Source organism: Aulonocara sp. 'chitande type north' Nkhata Bay, linkage group LG13 (assembly GCF_057382095.1).
Source record: "Aulonocara sp. 'chitande type north' Nkhata Bay isolate Kocher_YH1m ecotype deep benthic linkage group LG13, A_spYH_male_GT1.1, whole genome shotgun sequence".
In the NCBI taxonomy this organism is placed as follows: domain Eukaryota; kingdom Metazoa; phylum Chordata; class Actinopteri; order Cichliformes; family Cichlidae; genus Aulonocara; species Aulonocara sp. 'chitande type north' Nkhata Bay.
The window spans coordinates 28991337-29015917 of record NC_141356.1 but is presented as its reverse complement, the minus strand read 5'-3'; the positions used below and the strand labels follow the sequence as shown (position 1 = coordinate 29015917).

General features: G+C 38.0%; 1 protein-coding gene across 2 annotated transcripts in view; it reads left to right on the top strand.

Moving 5' to 3' along the window:
- The window catches only part of eys (EGF-like photoreceptor maintenance factor), a 196468-nt gene that overhangs the window by 66057 nt on the left and 105830 nt on the right, over window positions 1–24581 (top strand). For both annotated transcript variants that reach the window (XM_086259752.1, XM_086259751.1), the window contains 7 exons: window positions 1714–1835; window positions 2687–2946; window positions 14765–14861; window positions 15256–15363; window positions 16549–16694; window positions 23605–23776; window positions 24130–24208. In XM_086259752.1, the coding sequence (XP_086115878.1) occupies window positions 1714–1835; window positions 2687–2946; window positions 14765–14861; window positions 15256–15363; window positions 16549–16694; window positions 23605–23776; window positions 24130–24208 (984 nt within the window). The remainder of the gene's footprint in view (window positions 1–1713; window positions 1836–2686; window positions 2947–14764; window positions 14862–15255; window positions 15364–16548; window positions 16695–23604; window positions 23777–24129; window positions 24209–24581) is intronic.

Below are 24581 nucleotides of genomic sequence, written 5' to 3'. Positions count from 1 at the left end.
TGATGTTAAGATAGAGGAGAACACTTTGTAATTACAAATTAATTTTTATAAAGTTTCTGTACCAAATTTAATTCTCATGAAATCAGTATTAAGATTTGCAGAGCTAAGTTTTAAGATTATAACATGACTTTCCTTTTTTGTAGCTTATCAGTAATGGTTGTGTTTTATCCAGCCGGTATAAAGAAATAAAAGTCATCCATCATTAAAATTTTAAAGTCAGTCAACATATTCTACTAATAATTTTATCTGGCTCTTTTTGATGTAGTTTATAAGGAACTAATGGAAGCCTATTGTGGTGCAAAAGCTGGTTAAAACACTGTAGTGTAATTTTCATTTTCTGGGATAAACTAAACTTCAAGTCCAAAGACAAAAGGACACCGTGTAAGAAGACGATGGGATCTGATAAGAGGAATATAATGAAATTTCCACAGGTATTTTTTTAGTCACCGTGTTTTACCGTTACATTTTTCTCGGTTCATTATTCAAATAGGGCCGTTTTTTGGAAACCCCATCACATAGTCTTGTTTACAGTGCAGCTATTTCTCTCTCTGAACATTGTGTCCCACAGAGCTTTACCTTATTTTGGAGAATTGCAGTCCCTGAAGGTGACTTAGCAGCAAAAATGAGATTATGTTCTATTGCCAGGGGTAAGGAATTGGAGTCTCCTGGAGGTATCTAATTTATCATGAGATGACGGCATTTTCCCCCACCACCATAAGGCCTACAGTGTACAAATTATATCAGACAAAGTTTAACGGCTCCCCTTCAGTGTATGAAATAAATATTAGCATGCATTCAACCGCAAGTACCCGGGACCTTTCGACAGAGGGTTGGCAATGATAAATCCCAAACAACCTTTGACCATATGACTACGTTCATAACGTATGCAAAGAGGAATTTAAATTAAGATGGCTTCTTGGAAAGTAATGGAAGAAAAACATTAATCTGTCTTGCAGCAATTCATTATTTTAGCGCCGATTGCAGTGATGAAATAAAGGACGAGTGGTCCACATACTGTTTTGAATGGAGGAAAGGCAAGAAAATAAAAGATTAGCAATGTTAGAGCTTTGTATAAAACGTTTTTTGAATTTAAAGTACTAACAACACATTTACTGGCTCCAGAATAAAAAAAAACAACCTGACAAAACGAAATCCAACGTGTTTTACATGTTTGCTTGGCTGTGAAAATATCCCTCAAAGAATATGCGGTGGTAATGCTGTACGCTTCATAAAGGTTTTGTATCATCGTATCTTGAATGTGATGGAAAAAAACAGGCTTGCATACTGTCCAGAGGGTGGGTGGTAGGAGGAATACATCAGCACGGTAATGTGGAAATGTAAGACAAGCATGACTCTTCCTCACTTTAAACAGATTTCCACAGGAAAGCTTTTTGTGTGTGTGTGTGTGAGTAGGAGGTTTTATTCCGCAATGTTTTCAAGAACATTGAGATGAATTAAATCAAGTATATTAAGCATTGCAACATTTGTTTTTTAAAATGCAACCAATATAAATAACGAAACAAACGGGTGGCAAAATGCCCTGTCTGCTCCGTAACAACTTAATTAACAGTCCCTGCAATTGAGATGTGCCTACTGCTCTCCTAAATATTCGATTCTAACCACCTAAAATACTAACTCTACATAGTGCAGATGTGAAATGTGACTACTTTCCAGTGTTAATCTAATATTGTTTCCCTTTTTCTTGTATCGCAGAGTTATGAGTGTGTGTGTCGTTCTGGCTGGGAGGGGGAGTACTGCCAACAAGAAATTGATGAATGTTTATCACAACCCTGCAAAAACAACGCCACCTGCACAGACCTTCTCAACAGCTACAAGTAGGTGTGCGAGCTGGCTCGAGGGCAGCGTCCTCGCGAGGTGCATCAGTCACTTAAGAAATGCGGGGAAAAAAGAAGCCGTTCAGAGATAGCAATATGTCCTTCCACTGGCACCGGAGATAATGAATTGCAGATGGCAGGTAAAACAAATGAGTCAATCAATGGCTCACAGCATGAAAAGGTTTCAGGGGATCTGTGACTCATTGGAGGAAAAAGCTGGTGTATCTGCTTCGGCTAATGCCCGCTCTCACTGGGGAGACATAAAAATGCTTCAGGTAGAAAAGTTGGGGGATGGAAAGAAATGCAAGGTGGAGTGGTTGTAGTGCCCGGGTACTCACTGCCACCAAGTGGAGTATTCACCTGCCTTAAGAGCAGATACTTGAGATTTACATACACTGTGGTTGGCTCTTGGTTTCTCTGTCTCCATCTGTCTCTCTTTCTGTCTAGAACGCATACATTTCCATTAAATTCCCACTCAGCACTCTAACCTCTTGTGTCCTGCATTCAGCTGTCCAGTAGTGCAGTTAAACACTAAAATTCGTACTTTCTCTAACAGAGATCCAGGAGATCAGTGTGGAGAACGCGTGCACTGTAACACTGAGGTTTTGTGTAGAAGAGTGTGTTTTGTGGGTAATTTAAATTATCATTAAAAAAAAAAAAGCAAGCTATTCAAGAGTTTGTCTGCAGCAACTCCCAGAACATCTGCTGACTGCATTTTTAGCATAATTGTCCCAAAGAGTATGACTGCCATAGCCTTTAGAACATTTTAAAAAGTGTTTATTCATTTATGATTCATTTAGATTTATGGCAAAATAACCTCTACTGTGTAACATCTCTCTGGTGTATGTAAGGTGTTTGTGCTCACGAGGCTGGACAGGTGTGGACTGTACAGAGGATGTGAATGAGTGCGATTCTGGCCCTTGTCTAAATGGAGCTCGGTGTCAGGAGTCAGACATACCTGGGGAGTTCTCCTGCACCTGTCCCCCCTTCTTCAGTGGCCCCTTGTGCAACCAGCCTTATGACCCGTGTGACCCCCTCCACAATCCCTGCCTACACAACTCCACCTGCCTGACACGCTCCAATGGAACAGCTTCCTGCAGATGCCCAGCTGGTGAGTGAACTCGGCGCCGCAGCCTCGTACTCGTGGTGTTTTTATTTTCGACTTATTTCCCAGCATAATCGTAGAATTTTGTTCAACAGAATTGTTTAAAACTTGAGGGATTTAAAAATTACAAACAGCATAATTTCATTGGAATAGAAAGAAAGTAGCACTATCCATTTGAAAATCGTCGTTTTATCCTCCCTCTGAAATGTGCTTTTCCTCAAAGTTGCTGTAAAAGAAAGGTTTAATGTCTTTGTGTGCATGAATAAAATGGTAAAATGTGCTCCTGATACCTAAAAAATGTGCCATAAAGAAAACATCCACAGGTGATTTAAAATAAGAGACATACTTTTTGCTGTAATATGGAGAAGAATATAAGTGAAATATGGCGGGTTTTCGCTATTATATGGGTTAAAAGGAGTGTTAGACATAATGAAAGTTAGTCAGAGGTACAATTTGCATTTCTAGAGTTTTTCATGCTCCACTTTAATTTTTGCATAAGAAATGGTCAACAAACCCAGACATTGGTGTCTTTTGCTTGCTTTTCTCCTCATTGCATTAATACTAAATTAAACTGAATACTTATTTAGCAGTAAATCTGTGTATCAGTGCCAGCTGAGTCATCATAATGCATACTATATTCTAAGGTAAAGACCCTACAGACACATGGGGAATCAGCAGGTACTACCACTCTTTAATATGATTATTATTTATAAAAACATTACTGTATACAAGACACATAATCTTTTAGCAAGACCCAGTTAGTCTAATGCAAGTTCATGAGCACCTAAAAAAAATTTGGACATTTTAATGAAATCAGTGAACCACTTTGGTCTGTTTTATATGCATAATACATATTCTACATCACAATCTTTTATTCTTTTTTGTTTGTTTGTTTTGAACTCTAATCAATACACAATCACAAATTGGGAAATTGTCAGGGATAAATTACATCTTTTGTGCAATTTAAGAGTATATCTGTAAAGTTATTTAATCATTATTCACTGTCATCGTCATTATGTTTCTGGACTTTCTACCATTGCCTATGATTGGGCGATAAATTGGTGCATCCCTACTAATTGTAGCAGCAGGAACAGTAGATGCTTGGCTAAAGACAGATGCTAATTCTGAACGTCTTGAATTCACGCATGCATCCAAATGTCTTAGAAATTACTCGTTACTGATAATGCACAATTAGATGTTTTTTCTTCAACGTGTACATATTCTCAATATTCCCATTTACAAGCAAATTGCAAACTAACGCCCGTTCAAATTTGCAGCTAACAGACACAGGATGAAAGAACTGTGGGTGACTGAGGAGTCAGACTGTAAATTATATTAAAAGAAAATAAAGCATTGACCTCATTTAGTACTGGCTCCTTCTCGCTCATTCACATGCCCTCGCAGGCATAAATAACTCGGGCATGCACATCCACTCAGATGTAAATGAAACGCAGGAAAATCTGTTTTATTTTCAGTTCATGAGATCAGTCAGGTTTTTGTTTCACAAGCAACATATTGGAATAGAGCACTGGCAACGATCGCTTTCTTCGTTAAAATGATCTATTACGATGTTTATCAGTAAAATCTTGTTAGCTTGTAAATTGTAAATGAAATATCATTTTAACATAGGCTTTCACTGTGGAGGTTAAGACGGTATAGGGTTATGTTGTACCTAATGGCTCCATCAGCAAAGAGATGAAAAGATGTTGCCAGATATAAATAGAGCGGCTGGGTTAGTTTCAGAAAGCTTCCTTTGAGAGGAATAGGAAATTAGGCGCTGCATACATTACACCAAGAGCTTTGCTTGGGTTTGGTCGTTTTCACTTCACACAACCGTGACTCACCTACTCTCCATTATTATTCACCTTAAATCCATCCTCCATAGCTACTACTCAATAAACATAAAGGAGCCCATGGCTTGATCCCAGTGCAGCCGTCTTAAAAACTTGTTATTTAGTATTCACTGTAGGTTATTTGTCAAGGAAATTGTGTAGGTCTAACACTATTCTTCAGACTAATTGAAAATAAAATTTGTCTGCATATGCATCTAAGATTTAGTACATTAAGCACATCCCAGTGCATAGACAAAAGCTTTTACACAATACAGCAAATACTGTCAAGGTAACTGAATTAAGGAGAATGATTTTTATGCTTTTAAATGACACTAAATGCTTGCAAATACTGTAACTGTGTTCAGTGTAGCATCAGTAAGTGTTTATAAGAAGAAAATTGAGTTAAAAATTAAAATTTAGAGCCTCTTATTTGCTTTTAGATACCGAGTCTTAAATATGTAAATAGAAACATGGCAGCTTCATTCAGTGGTTTTTGCAAAGATCAAGCGAGACCAATGATCCACATTCAAGTAAAGAGAGCATGTGCTCTTATATAAAGGCATGGTTAGCTGTTAAGGAAGTTGCACCATGGTAAAACAAGCCTCAGGATAAACATGAAGGCTTGTGTTGTTAATAAGGTTAGTTACTGAGATACAGTTAACTAAGATTAAATACATATTTTTAATTAATTCTAACTTTGTATTAGCAAACACATGCAGGTGAATATAAGAATCTTTGCTAAAAACAACAATCAGATAAACAGTTTATCTAGACTTGTGTTAAAAAATTGAAATGCAATGTGGGGAAACTTAATAATATCTTAAATACCATCTCCTGCATGGTGAAAAGAATACAAACATGCAAAAAAAAAAAAGCACTTTGCTGCTACATCCATTCTGCTAATCTTGTTTACTTTAACCTTCTTTGCTCATATCTGGTTTTGTTCTGTAATAAACTGCTGCGTCTAACACAACAAAAGTCGCTAATTTCAGCTGTTAGGTTGTAATGCATAATCCATGGTTGGAATAACAGGTGTTCTATTCTTTCCATTTCACCAGAATTGCATGAGTGCAACTGAAGAAGCACTGGTATTCATTGTGATGATGCCTTTGAGGCACTGCTAATGCTGCGATAATAGATGGCGGCTGTCAAACCTTTCATAGCCAGCCCTGTGACAGTATCTGATGGCTGCTGACAGGGGTCTTTTATAAAAGCTAAGTGCTTTAACTTTAGTGGTCATTATACCAAACTTGCTTTACTGAAGAGATTACAAAGTTGGCTGTGTGGTCTTAGCTTTCTCAAGAAACTTCACTAGACTCTACGCATCTAACAAAAAGGTTGATATGGCAAGTTTAGTGTTCATCAGCTTAGCAGGATCTAAAAGGCAGCAATTAGACGGTTTCTACTGGGAGCGGCATTAAAGGGATTTGTAAAACACAGCCACAATGGAAATGAGTTCTGTCTACAAAGGTGTACTGTGAGAAGCTGGGGGCCAAAATAAAACCAGAGCAAGCTGAAAGTCTCGTCTTAAAAAAACACAGGTGAAGCAGTTATCCTCTTTTGATTGTAGAGGGCTCCTGTAGGAAGTTTTTGTTCTTACTAGCAGAGACACTCCGCTGAGGCTCTGGCCAGGAGGCCTAAGTCATCTTGCCTGACCAGCACAGATGTTCCACTTTCCTCTTAATGAGGAGCCTCAGCAGGGAGTGCCAAACCTGATAGAAGAGCAACCTGAAAATGGGAGAGTTAGGGTAGAAGGTTGAGGTGAGGGTTACTGGCCGACAACTGCAACAAATGAAACAAACAACACATGGCATCACTCAGCCAAGACTGCGGTACAAGGTAGAGTCGCATCAGAGTCTCGCACACAATCTATAGTCTGTGCTGTCCTTGCTCGGTTTGCTGAATTCCTTGAGCAAAGACAAGTTCACATGTGTAAACTTTAATCTTATCTTGGACCTTTCCTGCACATTCTCTGCCTCTGCCGTTTAGTCAGGGCTCCATCCACTTAAACTATCTGAAGAGCGGAAAGGCTATATTTATGCTTTTTTTCCCCTTTGAATTTAATTAATAGAAACTACAGCTTAATTAATAAAACTTCAGCTTTAGTCATTTTTCTTTGAGATTTGTGTCAGTGGAGTTTAATTTTGAGTTACCTTTTTTTCTTTATTTTTTTTAATCACTGAGATTGTAAATAATTCTTACATAGTTACTTTATGTAGTTCTCATGGATTTTGTAAAACTGATTATAGGATTCCTTCGAGACTTCAAGACAAAACATGTCAAAACATTCTAACCTTTTGATAATTACATCAGAATTACTGATTATTATTCTGGATGTGAAATATTTATAATTGTCAGTTATTTAAAATGATAATATTCTATGGATTAGATTAATAGATTGTAATTCTAGTTTCATTCGTAGGTTCTTTAGGATGGCATTTTCAATGGATATCACACTATGCCACTGCAGCACTTAACGCTTTAGACTTGTTAGTTAAAGTGCCTATATTCATTATGAGCTTTTTATTGGTTTTTGGGTGACAAGTTGGCATTTTTAAGTGTTAAACGTGAGCTGTGTGATATGAGGACAATCACTTTGCCTCTAGTCCATTATATGAAGTGGAGACTTTTTCTTTTTCTTTTTTAATTTTTGCAGTACAGGGAATTAATTCAAAAGCATTGTGTGGTCTCTTCACATGGAAAAACCATTTGGTCTCCATGGTTCAGAATATACCCAGAGGTGTTCCTGGCCAGATGGAGAACAAACCCCTTTATTTGCATGGCATGCTACACTAGCCTTCACCTTCCACAAGATTGAGATTGTGTCCTACCAAACAGTTGGTTAATGAGCTACTGTGGAGCTATGCCAACAAGAGAACTGACACATAGCTAATATGATACTGAAAAAGATGTGTGGAAAATATGTGTTGCCAAAATGTGTTGGAAAAAGTCTGGCCTCAGTAGATTCATTTTAGGTGATTATTCTTTTTTATAGAGGGGGCAGACTATATGACTTATAGCGGACATGTGTCAGTTAATAAACCAGATGCCCTGGCAGATGTATAGCAAGATCAATGAGACTTTTCATTATCTTAGTATAAGGAATTAGAAATACAGATACTGTAGGTTCAGTCAACTTAGTATATTTTGCCCTTTATAGTGTGCTGTTCTAGATTATTATGATTACCATCTTTATGATGAGCTTTTTTTATAATAATTACCTCATGCAATCCACATTATCTGCTCTAGTTTGTATTAGTTCATTTATAAAAATGAATAAAGTGTCAAACCAGGATTGGAAATCTCGTCTAAGTAAATGACTTGGCTGACATACCCTTTAGCATTTAGAGCATATAAATACAAGTGTCATATAAGACACTTGTATGCTTGCATACAAGTGTCTTATATGCAAGCATATAAGACACTTGCATACTGTACAGAAACCAAAAAAAGCTTATATATGTTACGATTCATCACTGCCCAGCTTATTTTAACAAAACCAATGTAATGTGACTATGAGCCTGCACAGTAGCCATTCGCTTCTCATAGCACAATTACTGAGATTAAAGGTGTTCCAAATAAATCTTTCTCACAGAATAATGGACCACGACAGAGAGGCAGTCAGTGGCCATATTGTATTTTAATCAGAGTTCATGTCATGTAAATCACAACTCCATTTGGGAAACTATTGTCTGGTCTAATATTCTCACAGTGAAGGCACACAAAGAAGTGGGAAAATATTAAAATGTAGCCGGTGTTCGACCTCAGTATGAGAGCGTGCCCCTTCAGTTGGCAAAGGTCTCACCACACTAGTGATATTCCATTGCTGAGGGCAAAGGTGGTTCTCTTCTTCCACTGTAGTTTTGAAAGCTGTTTCCAGATCAAACAACAGCTGCGGGGGGAAAAGGCAGGAAAAAAGCATCAGTGATCACATAGTAGTGTGAGAGGATTTCCCTTCATGAAAATTCTTCATCATTATTTGATTTAACCAGATTGGTGTTTAACCCCTGAATGCCTAACAGCATGTAAAATGCCCAAATAGTCTCTGAATAAATATGTGGAAGCTACTACAGATCTGATTGAATGTTCTGTTTTTTTTTAAAAAAATACTCCATAGGTTTACTTTTAGAAGCTGCGAGATATCATTGAGCAAAGTGTATACATCATAATGACAGTTGCTTAGCACTGATGTGGATATTAGACACACTTTGTTTTTGTACTACAGGTATGCATAGGTATTCAATTATACGTGCATTTAAAACAAGATGGCAACAGCCTGACAGCAGAAAGAAGAGCACCATTGTTTGTGTGTTTTGCTAAACAACATGGAAGAAAATCACAAAAATAAGAAGACACGTGTAATCTCTTAACAAAAATAGGGCATGGGACATATAATACAATATATACACCATAAAATACATGCAGTACAAGGTCGCTGAAGCATGAACCGTTGATTTGCTTGCTCTAAGCAGAGAAAGGCATGAGCTACATAAAGTCTGCCTTGTCTGGAACAACCATGCAGCCTGAAATGATTGGCAGTGATATGATATAGACATGTCGCAGGTTACTTGTGGTGTAGTATATATGGGTAGCTGTTGTTGGTATCAGTGATTTTCAATTTTATAGTTTGCTCTACAGACAATAGTTGACCCTGATTTTTCAAAAATAAATACGTTTCTTCTTGTGTTACAAACCAACACATCTTGTGACTAAGGCAAAAGAAATTTAACAGTAGACCTGGTGTCTTCTATGGGAATATGTTTCCTAATGTTAAAAAATGTCTTCTCATAGAGTGAAAAGATGTAAAAATGAGAACATTTTCTTTTTTTGTATTTCTGTCATGGGAACTGCAATACACTGCTGTACCAAAGTTTCTCTTTAGCTCATGACACTGACTGCTGTAAGCACAGTGTTACAGCCTAAGGTGACCTAGATGAGTGCATCTGCATTCATACCAAGTCGGAATAGTCAGAATTGTTTTATATTGGCATGCAATCCTCATTTCTCTGTGAAAATTATACAGCATGTTTAGGCATAATCAATAACTGTAACTTTTGATTGATAATATGTGTGGAAATACAATTTTTAAGCTTAAGGACTAAGCTAATACCCAACATTTCCACCTTAAAAAAACTAAACAAGCAAACAAAAAAGATGAATTACCCGTAGAACTTGGGCAGACAGATATCTAACTAGCTAGCTAGCACTATATCGCGCAAGCTAGCTATAAATGTAGCTAGCTATTTATTAAGCTATTTAGCTTTGTGGCTATTTACATAGTTATCATTAAAAAGAGAGAGGGAGGTAACAGAATTGCTCATCTGCAACAATGATGTTTACTAATGTACAGGGAGTGCAGAATTATTAGGCAAGTTGTATTTTTGAGGAATAATTTTATTATTGAACAACAACAATGTTCTCAATGAACCGAAAAAACTCATTAATATCAAAGCTGAATGTTTTTGGAAGTAGTTTTTAGTTTGTTTTTAGTTTTAGCTATTTTAGGGGGATATCTGTGTGTGCAGGTGACTATTACTGTGCATAATTATTAGGCAACTTAACAAAAAACAAATATTTGTTTTTTGTTAAGTTGCCTAATAATTATGCAATAATTATGCAATAATAATTATCTTTTTACCAGTGAAACCAATATAACATCTCCACATTCACAAATATACATTTCTGACATTCAAAAACAAATCAGCGACCAATATAGCCACCTTTCTTTGCAAGGACACTCAAAAGCCTGCCATCCATGGATTCTGTCAGTGTTTTGATCTGTTCACCATCAACATTGCGGCTTCCTCTAACAGGAAAATGTGTCACAAAGCTAAAATCATCTCAAACTGTTTTCTTCAACATGACCGCAAGTTCACCTCCATTGTCTTCACATCTCAGTACCTGAGTTCAGTCTATCCCAAAAAATAATTAAGGCTGCTCTGAAGGCAAAAGGGGGTCCAGACCGGTATAAGCAAATATAACTAATAAACTGTCCAGATTTAAAGATTTAAAACTAAGGATTAAGTCAAAAAGCAAATGCAAAACACAACTGTCTGATTTGTAGGCCAGCATGGTGTTTGCTCACATTTTGCATCTTAAACCTTCTGTGTTGTATGAAAGACAAGGTGATAGGCTTCAGGCCCAAACATATGAATCAGCAAACATAAATGCCAAGCAGAAAGCTGTAGTCATCATGGTGAAGAGTGTTGATTCTCAGTGGCATTTGTAGTGCTTTCAGCCCTCTCACACCACAGAGTGCCATTTGATTTAATGAATTTTTCTAAGCAAAATTGCCTAACAAAGCTTTAAAGTTCAAAGCATAACCTGATTGTTCTTTTATTTGTAATTCAAGAGGTACGGTGTCATGGTTATGGAGAGTGTGCATGATATAATAAAAGTCCAAAATCTCATATTTCCCCATTATTTCAGACCATTTAAAGTGCCTGTATTTGGTGCAGACCTCAGAGAGGAAATACCTGCACTCAGGCTGTTTTTTTTCCGTCTTTTTGTAAACTTCTTCATTCTGTAACATTTGGTTTCACAGCATGAAGGATTTTCCAAATGGACAGGGGGCAATGGTCAGAGTTGGAGAGGGCCAAATCTTTGACAGACCATAAAACAAGCAGTTTGTCGTTTTATGACAGCCAAAACTTACTACATATAAACATATAAACCAAAGTTAACGGCTTTAATTTGTAGATTAATCATTAAAATAAATAATATGACTAAAGCTAGAGAAACAAACAAACCATAACATCAAGAGTGTACACAGGGCCAGACATCAGTTGTGAAGAAGTAGTTTCATTTATACTAAAAGTATGAAATAGCAGCAGGTCTGCAGCAGCTGTACAGTAAACAAATTTTAAATAAACTCAGTGTTTAATCATTTTGTTCCTGCATTAGCTGTGTCGAAGAGGTGGTCCAGGTGTGTAGCAGTGGGGTAAATTGGCTGCATGCAAAGGATTTCTATTCTTAACCCACTTCTTCAAGTAACCCAGTTTTTGGTCCTTGCATGTAAAGGACTTTCAAGCGTACTCTTTTCTGTTTTTATTTCTATTCGTGTTGCTGCATTTTAAATAAATATAACTAAAATAATGTGACAGAGACTTGAAAAGAATCCAAGATGTCCAACAGTGTTCCATCAGTGGTGCGGGGATGGTTTGGTTTACAATACAATTGCTTTACAATACAAGAGTAGTGCAATTTATCACCCATTGTATTATCATGATACAGCCATTCTGTAGTACAACACAATGCAAAATGCTTCTCACTTCCTGCTGAGAAGCAAAAAGCAAGAATTGTGATATTGATCATAAAACACAGTAAAGCGATATTTTATATATAATCTTTTAATTATTTATTTTAATGACAGCTGAAAATAGCTTAGTTTGTCTTAGTTAGTTAGTCTGTTTTTTGTAATGTTCTCTATAGTTGCGATTATTTCACACTTATTTTCACAATTTTGGTTAAGCTCTAGCACATTGCATTTTTAGGGCCTTTATGAGTTTGGATACTGTAAATCTCGCTCTGATCTTGTGTCATAAATCTAAAATCCAGCCACTGACTGGCAAATTAAAAAGTGCAGTAGGTTAACTAAAACTCGTGAGGCCAGGCACAAAACTCGCAATCCTAGTTTCAACATGACAATCCTGCTCTTGGATTAAGCCACCAGTGACATCTAACATTTTGATGCATGACGGCACACAGACGCCGCTGCAGACAGAGATCGTAATCTGTACTGCAGAAACGCTGGGTTATAAAATTTTTAAATGAGCCCCTTCTAAGAAACGTTACATCAGACTGACAGAAGACAACAGTCACCAATGTAGCAGTCCAAACTAAGCTCGCTCTCTCAAAATGGAGACATTCCTCATATTTCAATTGAAATGTCAATCAAAGTTAGTTGGCTATCCACTCGGGATCACCCGCAATTTCTTCTCCTCCGAGACATTTACTGGCAGCAGCCGTGATCACATACTGTAGCTCTTGCCAGATGATGGAATGACTACGTGAGCCACGCGCCTTGGGTATCCCGCTCTGTACTCTGTCAAAGAGAAGCCTCAAGTCACTGCTTAGTAGCAGAAGATGCATTACATTGCAGTGACATTCGAAATAGTCCCCAAGGTGCTTCACCATCGCTTTGACTGACAGACCAGCATGGGAAACTTGTGCTGTCCCATAATTCACCAGATGCTCTGTGCTGTCTCTGGTTTCCTCTTCATGGATTCCTCTTCATTCATACATCCCAAGATGCACAGAGTTGTGTCACTTACCCTGCATTCCGTTTTTCTTTAGAAAATTCATTATTCATAGTGTATTTTTTTTTCTAATTTTAATCACATTGGAGACTACAAATAATCACAACTCCTGCATCTGTATATCTTGAAGTGAAGACGAAAGAGAAAAAGGCAGTATACAGTTACCTCCTGATATTACACAGAGGACTGAAGACCCTGTATGACCCTGCTAGACTGTTTCCGTGAATTCCAAAAATAGCCAAAATGTCATATTCAATACTTTGAATGATTTCTTCCTGTATGGCTCGAGTCTCACATTTTTTAAACATGCCAGATTAAAACACATGCTCTCCTGTCTTAAACAATTCTCAGGAACCTCATCGTTGTGAACAGATGTACTTCTCTGGGCATAAAATTTACTATGTGCAAAACCCATTACAGTTCAAAAATATGTAATTCTATCTTGAAGCAGTGGGAGTAACATAATGAGACAAGAAAACAATAAGGGCACTCACACACTCATTATGGGTTAGTTATATTAACCCTTTGCTATGCTTGCATTACATTTAATTATGCTCGGCAGATGGTGCTCTGCAGGGGAAACACAGTAGTCGTTGTTGGGAGTCTGAGCCCAGAATTTTAAAGTAGCTTGATAGCAGCATTGCACAGGAAATTGTATAATTACTCTGTGCAGCTACAATGGCATATTTGTGCAGCATCTGTAGTAATTTGGATGCTGCACTGGTCTGTTATGGTGAAGGGAAAACTAAGTTGAAATAATGGCCAAAAGTATAAAACTAGGCTTCCTATGAAGGGTGTCTGAGTTTAGTATTAGAGATATGATGAGGAGCTCTTTCAAGGATGCCCAACTGGGAAGATTCCCATGCAGTCCCCGGATACACTGTAGAGAGTGGCTTGGTATTCCTCCTGAACAGCTGGAAGTGTTGGCAGGGGATATGGGGGCTTGGGTAGCTCTACTGCTTCCACAGGCTTGACTCAGATAAGCCATGGATGGATGGATGGATGGATGCTTATACTGTACGTCTAAGCATTAGATGTACTTCTGATGTTTATAGGTGATTAAATTTCACTGCTAATGAAAGTCAGATCATGTCCATTAATTGTTTCCATACTTTTGAGCATTTGGTTAATTTGTGATCTTTTTTAATTTGTCAATTTTTTTACTTAATGAAACCCAGTCATGCATGGAGCGAATGTTAATTCGTTCAGCAGAAAACAATCTAATGGACCAGACCCAGGCCAAGCACTAGAGGAATACCTCTGGCAGGCAGAACACTACAGGCTCCTAGGCTGCCTTCAAATGTACAACAAAACATCCATGCTGATCTGCTTAGCCATGCTGGCCCTCAACCCCCTAATGAACAAGGGCAAAAGAGCTCTTGGGCTTAGCCTCTCCCTCTTACCCTAACTTAACAAGATGTCCCCCCACTCGCTCGCTTTCTCCCACACAGACAGACACAGAGACATATGCACGGTGGCACACACAGGCACACACCTCCCAAACCCCAAACCACTAACCCTCAGACCAATCTGTCTGTGGCACTAAAGTATTATTAGACTTACACACTCTCAAAGGGGAAACAGTGAGTGCTGAGAGCTGGAAGATGAGATATGCTACAGGGCTTACTAGTTCCATTAAAATGGCATTCACAGGGGCCTTTGTTATCATCGGTCCTGACGTTTTCAGGATGTAGTGGGGTTTGCTGATCCATGACCATCTCATCTATCTTTCAGGATTTGAAGGAAGTTGGTGTGAAATTGACACCAATGAGTGCAGTTCAAACCCATGCCAAAACCAGGGTGACTGTGTGGACCGGGTCAACAGTTACAGGTAAAAAGTGTTATCCGCAAACCAGCTTTTCATTTCTTAGTGGGTGAGAAAATGTCAGGAGTTTTAGTGATGAAATCTTTTTTTTTTTTTATGGGTTTCAGAACAATATGCTTCTTCTTAGCTTGAAATTTATTTAACAGATAGTATTATTATGGTTGTAGTTAGATGAAACAAAACATGTTTGTCGTTACTGTTTTTATCATATGCTACTGTGCATGTTCTTTAATTTAGTTAAACCAGTCTTTGTCGCTGTAGAGTGTGAGCAATCAAACTAAATGTGATCAATATCAATAAATTCCTATAGATTTTCTCACTCTGTGCACGTGCTTGTAAGAAACATCTTCTATTTTCCATCAGAGGCAAAATATCAATAGTAATGATTTTTCTTTTCCAGCTGTGTTTGTAAGGTGGGATTTTCTGGCCTTCTCTGTGAGGAAGATATCAATGAGTGTGCCTCTAGCCCTTGCAAGAATGCTGGCACATGTCAAGATCTTGTGAACAAGTAAGCATATATGCAATTTTTCCCCCCTTTTACTTGCATCATAACCTTTTTTCATAGCGTGTTTAAATTTCTTGCGTATGAAGGCCAGGCAGAATTAATTGCTTGATTTTGTTTTGAAAGTTGAATGATCAATAACCATTCTCCAAAGAAAAAAAAGTAGTACTATAAGGTTTTGGCAGTCCTCCTTAGAGTATTGCAGTTTATACAACGAGCTTGTCATCCTTGACACACATAAGCTGCTATTCTAAAGACGAAGAGCAAACTCAGCAGGACCACATCATGTATCTAGATTGGGCTTTACTCCACCGGTGCTTTTCTCTGCTGTGCTTAATGGGAGCCCCGGGGCTTCCAGGCTTAGTCGGACAGATGGGTTGAGAAGTCCCAGGGCCAATTTGAGTCCTAAATGGTTTGTCTCCAGTTTGTCTTCCGTCATGATTTCATTCCCATGTGACCTGGCCCTGCTCAGAGCACTCTTCTGATTGCATAGTCCTGGGAGTTCACATCAGGTGTTTTTTAACCTCACTGCCCGCCACACACCTCTGAATCCATCTCCCTGACCCAGCAAGCCATGCAAGTTCATCTATACTGCGATAAAGAATCAGACTATGCAGAGCTGCGAGACTGCAACGAGGAAAGGGTTAATTGTTCTAATAAATCAGTCCAAGAGCAGAAGAGGCTTTCAAACAAATGAGCCACGTGACAATAACTACCAATTAGCATATTTCATAAATTTGATGTGATGTAACTTGTTTACCGATGAATGATGTTTACAGCAGCACTTAGGTGAATAATTGTACGTTGCCTCTTTACCTCGTCTCCTGCGAGATCTATGGTTAGGCCCAGCGACAGCTTCAGAGAGGGATTTCAATTGAGTAAACCACATCATCGGACAGATTAAGCCTTCCCTTTAGTAACAAGTCATGAAGCATAATTTAAATTAAGTTGCACACTGGGAAACTTAATTGCCAGTTGTTAATTGTTCTGCAAAATGCTGCCGGTCAGTTGAGAGAATCACTCCAGCGCAGTTTATCTCAGTGGGTTTGGAACACACGCACGCAACTGCTGTGGGAGTGTGTGCGCATGTTTGGCTGAGGAAAAACAATTCGGATGATTTTTAAAGTTATAAGAAATTAACATAAGTGGGCTATGATTGTGTGACACATTGCTTATTAATTTCTTCTTTAGGTTCCACTGCATCTGTCCCCCTGGTTATTTTGGAACGCTGTGTGACCTGGATGTGAATGAGTGTGAAGTTTCACCTTGCCTACATGAGGGCATCTGTATCAACACGCCCGGGGGTTTCAAGTGTGTCTGTCGCCCTGGATACTCAGGTAGCTCTTTCGCCCTAAGGCGACATTAAGATCAATATAAGACTTTAAAAAGCTTATCATGCCCGCTTGTGGCTGCACGCTATTGAAGCAAGTCTGACACAGAGCTGGCTTAGTGTAAAAAATGCTTCACAATGCTTGCTTTTAATTAGCCTGCCTCGCTGTGCAAGATACAGTGCCTGCTTTTTAGTAGAGCTAACAAGAGATAAATTCATGTCACCTGTTTTATCTGATAAAAACGTCTCAGTGTCTGTTAGCTGCATTTATTTAATTTCATCAGCCTCTTCAGTCTCAGAACGCTAGTGTTGTTTTACTTCAATCCATTTGTCTTATTTTCCACCCAGACGGATATCGAGCTATTTTAGCGCGCGCGCGTGTGGACACTTGTGTGCACTTGTGTGTGCGCTATCCAAAGCCGATTCCTGTCAGATACTGGGAAGATTAATTTCATTTGTCTTCCACACTGTATCATCAATTTATCCTTCCCCAGTTGAGAGAGGGGGGAAAATCTCTGAGGTATTGCTACTCTGGAGAGCAGAACCTGACACGCATGGCCCAATTCCCACAGAAGCAGCTTTTATTATTAGACCTACGCACAGCATAGTACAAGCCATTACTTTTTCTGTTGCTCTAAGCTCATCTGAGGAAACAGGGTCCCCCAAGAGAGCAAGTGGCCAGAGGATACAGTGTGGATTGGCTCAAACCAACTAGAACTCATACAAAATATTTGCTCTAGTAACATGTGTAACAGCAAAGCAACTTTTGTCAAAACGCACAAAAAAAAGAAAAAAAATGGGTCTATGATGCTACTGTAGTTGTGCTGTGTGTTCTTTTTGTTCTCGCCTTAAAGTAAGTTTGCTGTGTGAGGGTGATTCATCATGCGGTGTTTTTGCAGCCTGATTGGAATGAATTGAAATGTTATTCTCCTTTGATGGCATGATGTGTCATCGCTGCAACACTGTAATTCATTGTGTCACTTGATGGTATTAACATATTATTTGCTTTAGCCATCAGGGAAGAAAGGGGATATTTTTTGCATATCAAATGCCAAAAGTCATTTTGATAGTAACAGTTGAAGCCCCTCACTAATAAATGAGTCTGGTGCTATATCAGGTCACTTTTGTTGATGTCATTAGGCTGTAATGACGCTTTATTCCCACCTCAATCAGTACCTATGTGGAATATTCTTCAGTGCATATGTCTTTTGTAGTGAACGGGGTCTTCCTATAGTTTTGTGAGCCTTTTTACAGCTCTCATAAAAACACACGGTAAAGATCACGGAGATCAAATCTTTGCTTCTTCACGTAAACGTATTCCTAACGCCTTAATAATTTAAACTTTCACTGGATCGATAAGACCTGCTATTAAGCTTAATTTGTATATACAGTGTTATTTTCTTTCTGTATATATTGTATTAGCAAACATGCTGTCCTTTAATGTAAGTCAGTCTTGGCATCTGGCTGGATCTTTGCTGTCACATCATTATTTAGGGCATTTGGCTTAAAGGTCTCTGAATCCCAGTAATGTATCACTTAACTGTGTACAGGTGCTGTGTTCTTTATGGTCAAAGGTCATTACAGTGACATGATTAATTGGCAATCTTGTTTATATAAATCACAGTTTCTCCACGCTCTTTGTCACCTTCCCTTTTCTCTTCTTCACCCATCATTAGTGAGCATGTTCCCTTGAGTGATGGTACAGTGCAATCAGCACTTTATTACACTTTCCTCAGTCAGCACATTGCTAGATGATGATATTCTGACCCTTGCGATGTTGTTTGCTGTTAAGGCTTCAGTAAATTCTAGCTCTTGCTGGCTGGACTTGCTCCACAAAATGTTGTTGTTGCTGCTGGTAGTGTTTACTTATTAATGACACAGCATGCAGTATTGTGCAAATATTTCCAATGACTTTCTCAATGGAAGGGTATCAGTTATAAACCAATTATCTCTAACTGAATTCTTCAGATGTAGAAGTACTAGAAACTGTGTCATGTGAGCAATCAGTGTATGTTTTTCTATTTATTTCTCATAATTAAACAAAAAACAAATACATTTAATGCCTTAAATTGATTTTAATGAACCCTCAATATTAGCACAACATATGTATAGTAATATATAATCACATTGTGAGCAGTTTTTTTTTTCTGTGCAAACTAACAGCCACAAACAAACAGTAAATGCTTTATAGTCCCCATTAAGGTTCTCAGCTTTATTTTTATTTAGTATAAACAATTTTTTAAACCCTGCTCTGTTCTGCAAGGAATGCGTCCCAGTACATAATTACTTTTGTTTAGCCCTTATGTTTACATAATTTGAACATTAAAGTTAGGTATTGTTAGTTTGTGGGTGGCAAAGTAGTGCAGTAATTAGCACTGCCACCTCATAGCAAGAAGGTTCTGAGTTTGAACCTGACACTCAGCTGATAGCTGATGTCTGCATAAAGTGCTGTATGTGCCTGTGAGTGTGTGTTCAGTTAATTGGTGAATCTAAAATTAGCTTTTTGTGTCTCTGAAAAACATTTGTGAACACAACTTGTGACACAAAGTTTATTCTTGCATTTTATTGAAATGGTATATCTAGCAATAATCATTAGTGTGATCATCACTTTTAATGATAGCATGAAACGATGGTGTCTAGGACGTGGAATTTTTCATATTTTTCACATTTTCACACTCACACTTTTGTATTTCAGAAACTTAAATTTCAGCTTTGATCTTTTATTTGATATTGTTTTGTATCTTCAGAGCCATAAACTGTGAATTTCCTTGCTGCTGTATAGCTTTCCTTTTGGCTAAAAGAAACAACTCATCTCTTTGGCACAAGAAATGAATCGTTTTACATTCAGTGACGAGACAAAATGATAGATTTTGTGTACAAAAAAGGCAGTTTATTTATTCTCTTTCATGAATAAACACAGGAGGCAAAGTAGTTTCTTGCTCCTGTTGTCACTTTGTTTACTTTTGGCTCGGTTTGCAAATGAAAAGCCAACCAAATGATTAATGATGGGTCAGTAGTCATTTTTCATCTCTTGATTACTGGAGGTCCCGAAGAGATTTTAGGGTTATTAAATAATCTTTTTCAACCACTTTAGTAAAAAAAAAGAACATCACAAAATCCCTCCTTGTAGAATTATACCAAACACATTATTTTTAATTCCTCTGCATAAAAAGTCACTTATGTGCACCTCTGCAAAGCAGTACCTGCTGTAATTTAGACTCCTATGAACATCATCGGTGTGTCTTCCCAACTTGCATTCTGATTTGTTGGCAGGAGGGAGTCTAATTTTGTCAGTTTGTGTTATCTGGTGTTTCCTTCCCGGCTTGAACTCTCTCTCCTCCTCTTCACGTCTTCTGTGATCTGAATGCTATTTTTGTGCTGCCTTTTATAAATAATGAATATTATCAACAGTCTCACTAAAGCTGAATATTCAGCCTTATCTTAAATGTGTCTGATTGCACAGTTTGCGTGGGGGTTTTGCCCTTGTAGACACTGGGTACTGCAGTCTCAGCATGATCAGCGTTTAAAGTACAAGACACACTTTTCCATTAGTTCAGTGAACCCTCTCAGGGGCACACTACCCAAATTACATTGCACTTGGCTTTAGTAGTCTGTAGCCAGGCAAAACCCTTTGATTTTATTTGGAATTTTTTTGTGGCTGTTACAAAAACAAGAAAATGCATTAAAAAAATAACAGTTTTGTGGTTTCTTGGTGGCTTCTCCAAGAAAAAACTGTAAAGTTTTCAATACAGCTACCGTCTAATGAAGAAATACTATAGTCATGTTTAAAGACAGGTAGCGACATGCCTTCAAGTCTGGTGTAGATGGAAGCAGCTGTTTGAGAACTTTACATATCTTTAAATTGTCAGTTTGTATTTGTTTTATTTTTGTATTTTAAAGTTCCCTTTCTTCATAAGTGATTTTATTTTATTAGTTTATTGAAATTTTAGTCACCATACTTATTGTTACAGAAATAAAACTTGTATATTTATATTTTAATGGAGTCTTCTGAAAATGGAAAGTATGGGGAATATTAGGTGTCTGGCCTGGTACAAGCCATTCAGTCCCTGTATAACCATAGTGGGAGCTTGGTGCTCATAATAAGTTGGGTTAGTTTCTGGTGGGTGCTGGACTATGCTAGGGACACCTTTTGTTATGGATTCTGTCACTGATATCTAGGTGTAGCTACATGGTGAAAGGTCTCCACTTTGGTGGGCTCAGGATCCCATCTATGCTTTTTGCAGATGATGTGTTTCTGTTGGCTTCATCGGGTAGTGACCTGCAGCTTGCATTGGATAAGTTCACAGTTTGAAGCGTCTGGAGTGACAATCAGCACCTGAAAGTCTGGTCCATAGTTCTCAGCCAGAAGAGGGTGGAGTACCAATTCTGGGTCTGGTAGGCGTTACAGTACTATCCCAGGTGGAGGAGTTTAAGTACAGTATGTTGAGGTCTTGTTCACGATTGAGGGGAGAGTGGAGCATGAGATTGACAGATGGACTGAGACAATATCTGCAGTGATGCAGATGCTGTACTGATCTGTTGTGGTGAAGAGAGAGCTGAGCTAAAAGTGAAGCTATTGATTTACCAGTCAGTACACAGGTCAGAGATCCAAGCAGCGGAAATAAGTTTCCTTCGAAGGGTGGCTAGGCTTTCCCTTAGATATAGGATAAGGAGCTCGGCCATTCAGAACCACTGCTCCTCCACATTGAAAGAAACCAGTTGAAGTGGTTTAAGCAGCTGACTAGGATACCTCAGGGATGCCTTCTCGGTGTTTGGGGCATGTTGTACCAGGAGGAGGCTCCAGGGCAGATCCAGGACTAGCTTTAGAGATTATTTCTCTTTGCTCTTCTAGAAACACCTCAATGTTCCCTCCAGATAAGCGGTAAGATCAAAATGACCTGCTGAAGTTTAATGCAAGCAACACAATGGCGAAAAATTTGTTTAACTTTGAATGTGGTATGGTTGTTGATGTGTGTCAGACAGGTTTGTTTGAGTATTTCATAAAGTGCTGATCTACTGGAATTTTCCCACTGAACTATTTTTAGGATTTACAGAGAATAGTCCAAAAATATGAAACTAATCCATGAGTTTCAGTGCTATGAGTGAAGAATGTTATCTTGATGTCAGAATTGAGCGCAGGATGGCCTTGAGATGATGATGATGCAACCGTGTGATGCTATCGTGTCAATATGGCTCAAAATCTGTGACGAAAGTTTCCAACACCTTGTTGAATCTCCGTAAGGCAGTTTTGAAGACAGAAAGAGTGACCCAACCTTTTACTACCATTGTGTACCTAATAAAGTGGCCAGTGAGTTTAAATAAGTGTTGAGATTAAGGTTACTATGAAAAGTGGTCTTTTCTGTTTATGTGCTGTGTTTATGTGTCAACCTCGGGTTAATGACTTGAGATTGCTTCTTTGATCTGATCGAGAGACTAAAAGACACTGTTTAATTTCATTTTTTTACAAAGATGCTGAAGATTCTTTATCTGTGTATCAGGAAAAGAATAATAAAGTAGTTGTTTCAGCTCTTGTTTTGAACTTTAGTTATTTAACAATCGAATGCCTAAATCTTTACTTTCACAAAGTACAATCGGACCCTGTCTTTATTGTCAGTTATGTGTTGTTTTCCTTCTTGTTTTAGATCTGAAGTTATATTTTTTTCATTTTTACACACTCCATATAGCAAACAGTTTTATTAGTCCCATAAGCCCTATCATCTAAAATCCAATATCCCCTCAGAGTTCAAATGATATTTTATCGAACGTAGAGGTTTAAAACTTAAACAACTTCAGCAAATAGCCATATTTCTGCTCCGTGCTTTGAGCCAGTGCTATTAATGCACGGTCACGAAGAAGTTAAAACCACTTTGAATTGAGTGTTTCAGAGCAAGCATTACAACTTTCAAGTTGCATATTAAAGAATAATATGGAAGCAAGACATAACATCATTAAAAAGGAAAAAAAACAACCCAGAAATCCTTATGCAATGTAAACAGCACACCCATGTTTACCATTCCTGCCAGCCTGTGATCACAGTGCATCAAAGTTTACCAAACAGATCAGAGAGAAAAAACATGCTGGTGAGGCAGCTTTATCTGGACAGTAAGATCACACTGCTAGGAAATTTTTGCATCTTCAAGGCTTTAGTCCATTAACTGCAAATTTCCTTATGCTACTTAACTTTTCCATAAGTTTGTTGACAGATTTTGCAGAAATTTGAAAATAAATGATTACTGGTCAAAGAAGAAATTACTCATCAACTCAGACAATCGTTTTCACAGCACTGCTATTCTCTAAAGCTTTCTCTCTGACCAGCCAACTAATGCTTAAGGCAATATGTCTTGACAGATCATAATTACCACAAGTATTTGATACTTTGACATGAAGTGTTCGGCCATTATTCTTGTAAATGCTCATCAAAAAACAAAGGTGAGGAGAGCTTTTGCATGTATGTCATCTATACTATATGATGTATCTGGAAATAACTTAAAACAGGTTTAGTTTGACAGGTTAAAATTATACGTCCGTTGTGGTAACCATAGTCAGTAAGGGATACATAGTTTGAAAAGACAATATAATGCAGCGGTTGCCATTAAAGTATAAAGATGGCGTTTTTTTTAGTTTGAAATGGCAAACGGTGAGCTGTTCCTGACAAGTTTTTGTATATATCGTAGATAAACTCTCTCTCTGCCATAGAAGCACATGGCAAACAGCAGAGGATTTGATATATTACATGAGTACTTGACAAAATCAAACTTACTTTTCCAATTTTAAAAAAGACGCATATTGTGCTTCTGTGTGTGTGTGTGTGTGTGTGTGTGTGTGTGTGTGTGTGTCTAACTTTTGGAGTACTGAAGAACTAAAAAATAAGTTTTTCTAATAAAACAATTCTGACTAACATATATTTCATTTCTTAGGGCCACGTTGTGAAGTTGACGTTGATGAGTGTGTTCCAAACCCATGCCAGAATAGTGGAAAATGTATTGATGCGCCTAATCGATACAACTGCTTGTGTGCGGGTGGCTTCACAGGGCTCCGCTGTGAGGCCAACATTGATGAATGCATGTCAACGCCTTGCCTTCATGGAAGGTACATATTTTCTCTCCATCATTTAAAACAGAAACACAGCAAATTGTGCAGCAGTAGCATGGAATTATTTATAATTATGCCTCTTGCCAGCACAGTGAGTGGAGACATATGTCGCATGTTGTAAAGAGCTAATGTAATGCACTTACAGGTTGTCTCAGTGGTGTCTAAATTATAGTCATTAATTCTTTTGAAGGTGAATTACTAATTCATTAGAAAGATTACATCCGTCTCTAAGGATTCTGTATGGACTATACTGCAAAAGACTTCCACAAATAAATGCTTTTTAGTTCACTTTGCACGCTAGTATAATTTTGATGAATCAATTCTGACCCTGTCTGTTGTGGCTCTCTCAGCTGTGACGATGGAATATATTCATACACCTGTCTTTGTGAATCTGGATGGACCGGCAGCAGATGTGAAACGAACGTCGATGTGAGTTGAGTGTAATTAATAAAGCAGCTGTGCGTTGTAGCGACATGTCAGGAGAATATTGTAAGCTCTGATGTGGTGTGGCCTTCGGTATCTTTAACTTTATTGACATTCCTACAAGATAAGTGAATTGAACTACCGCGATCATGTAAGCATTGTGCAAATACCCGATAAAAAGGAATTGCTTAGTCTAATGCCTAATTGATCTAAACCACAGCTTTGTGCCGGACCGTAGCGATAAAACATTGAGTTGCTACCAAGGTCTCTGCTGAATCAATAATCTGATCATCTGCATTTTAACTACTAACAATTCATTCTTAATCAAAAGGGTTTTTTTTTTCATTATTTAATCACCCCTTATGAGCTTTACATCGAC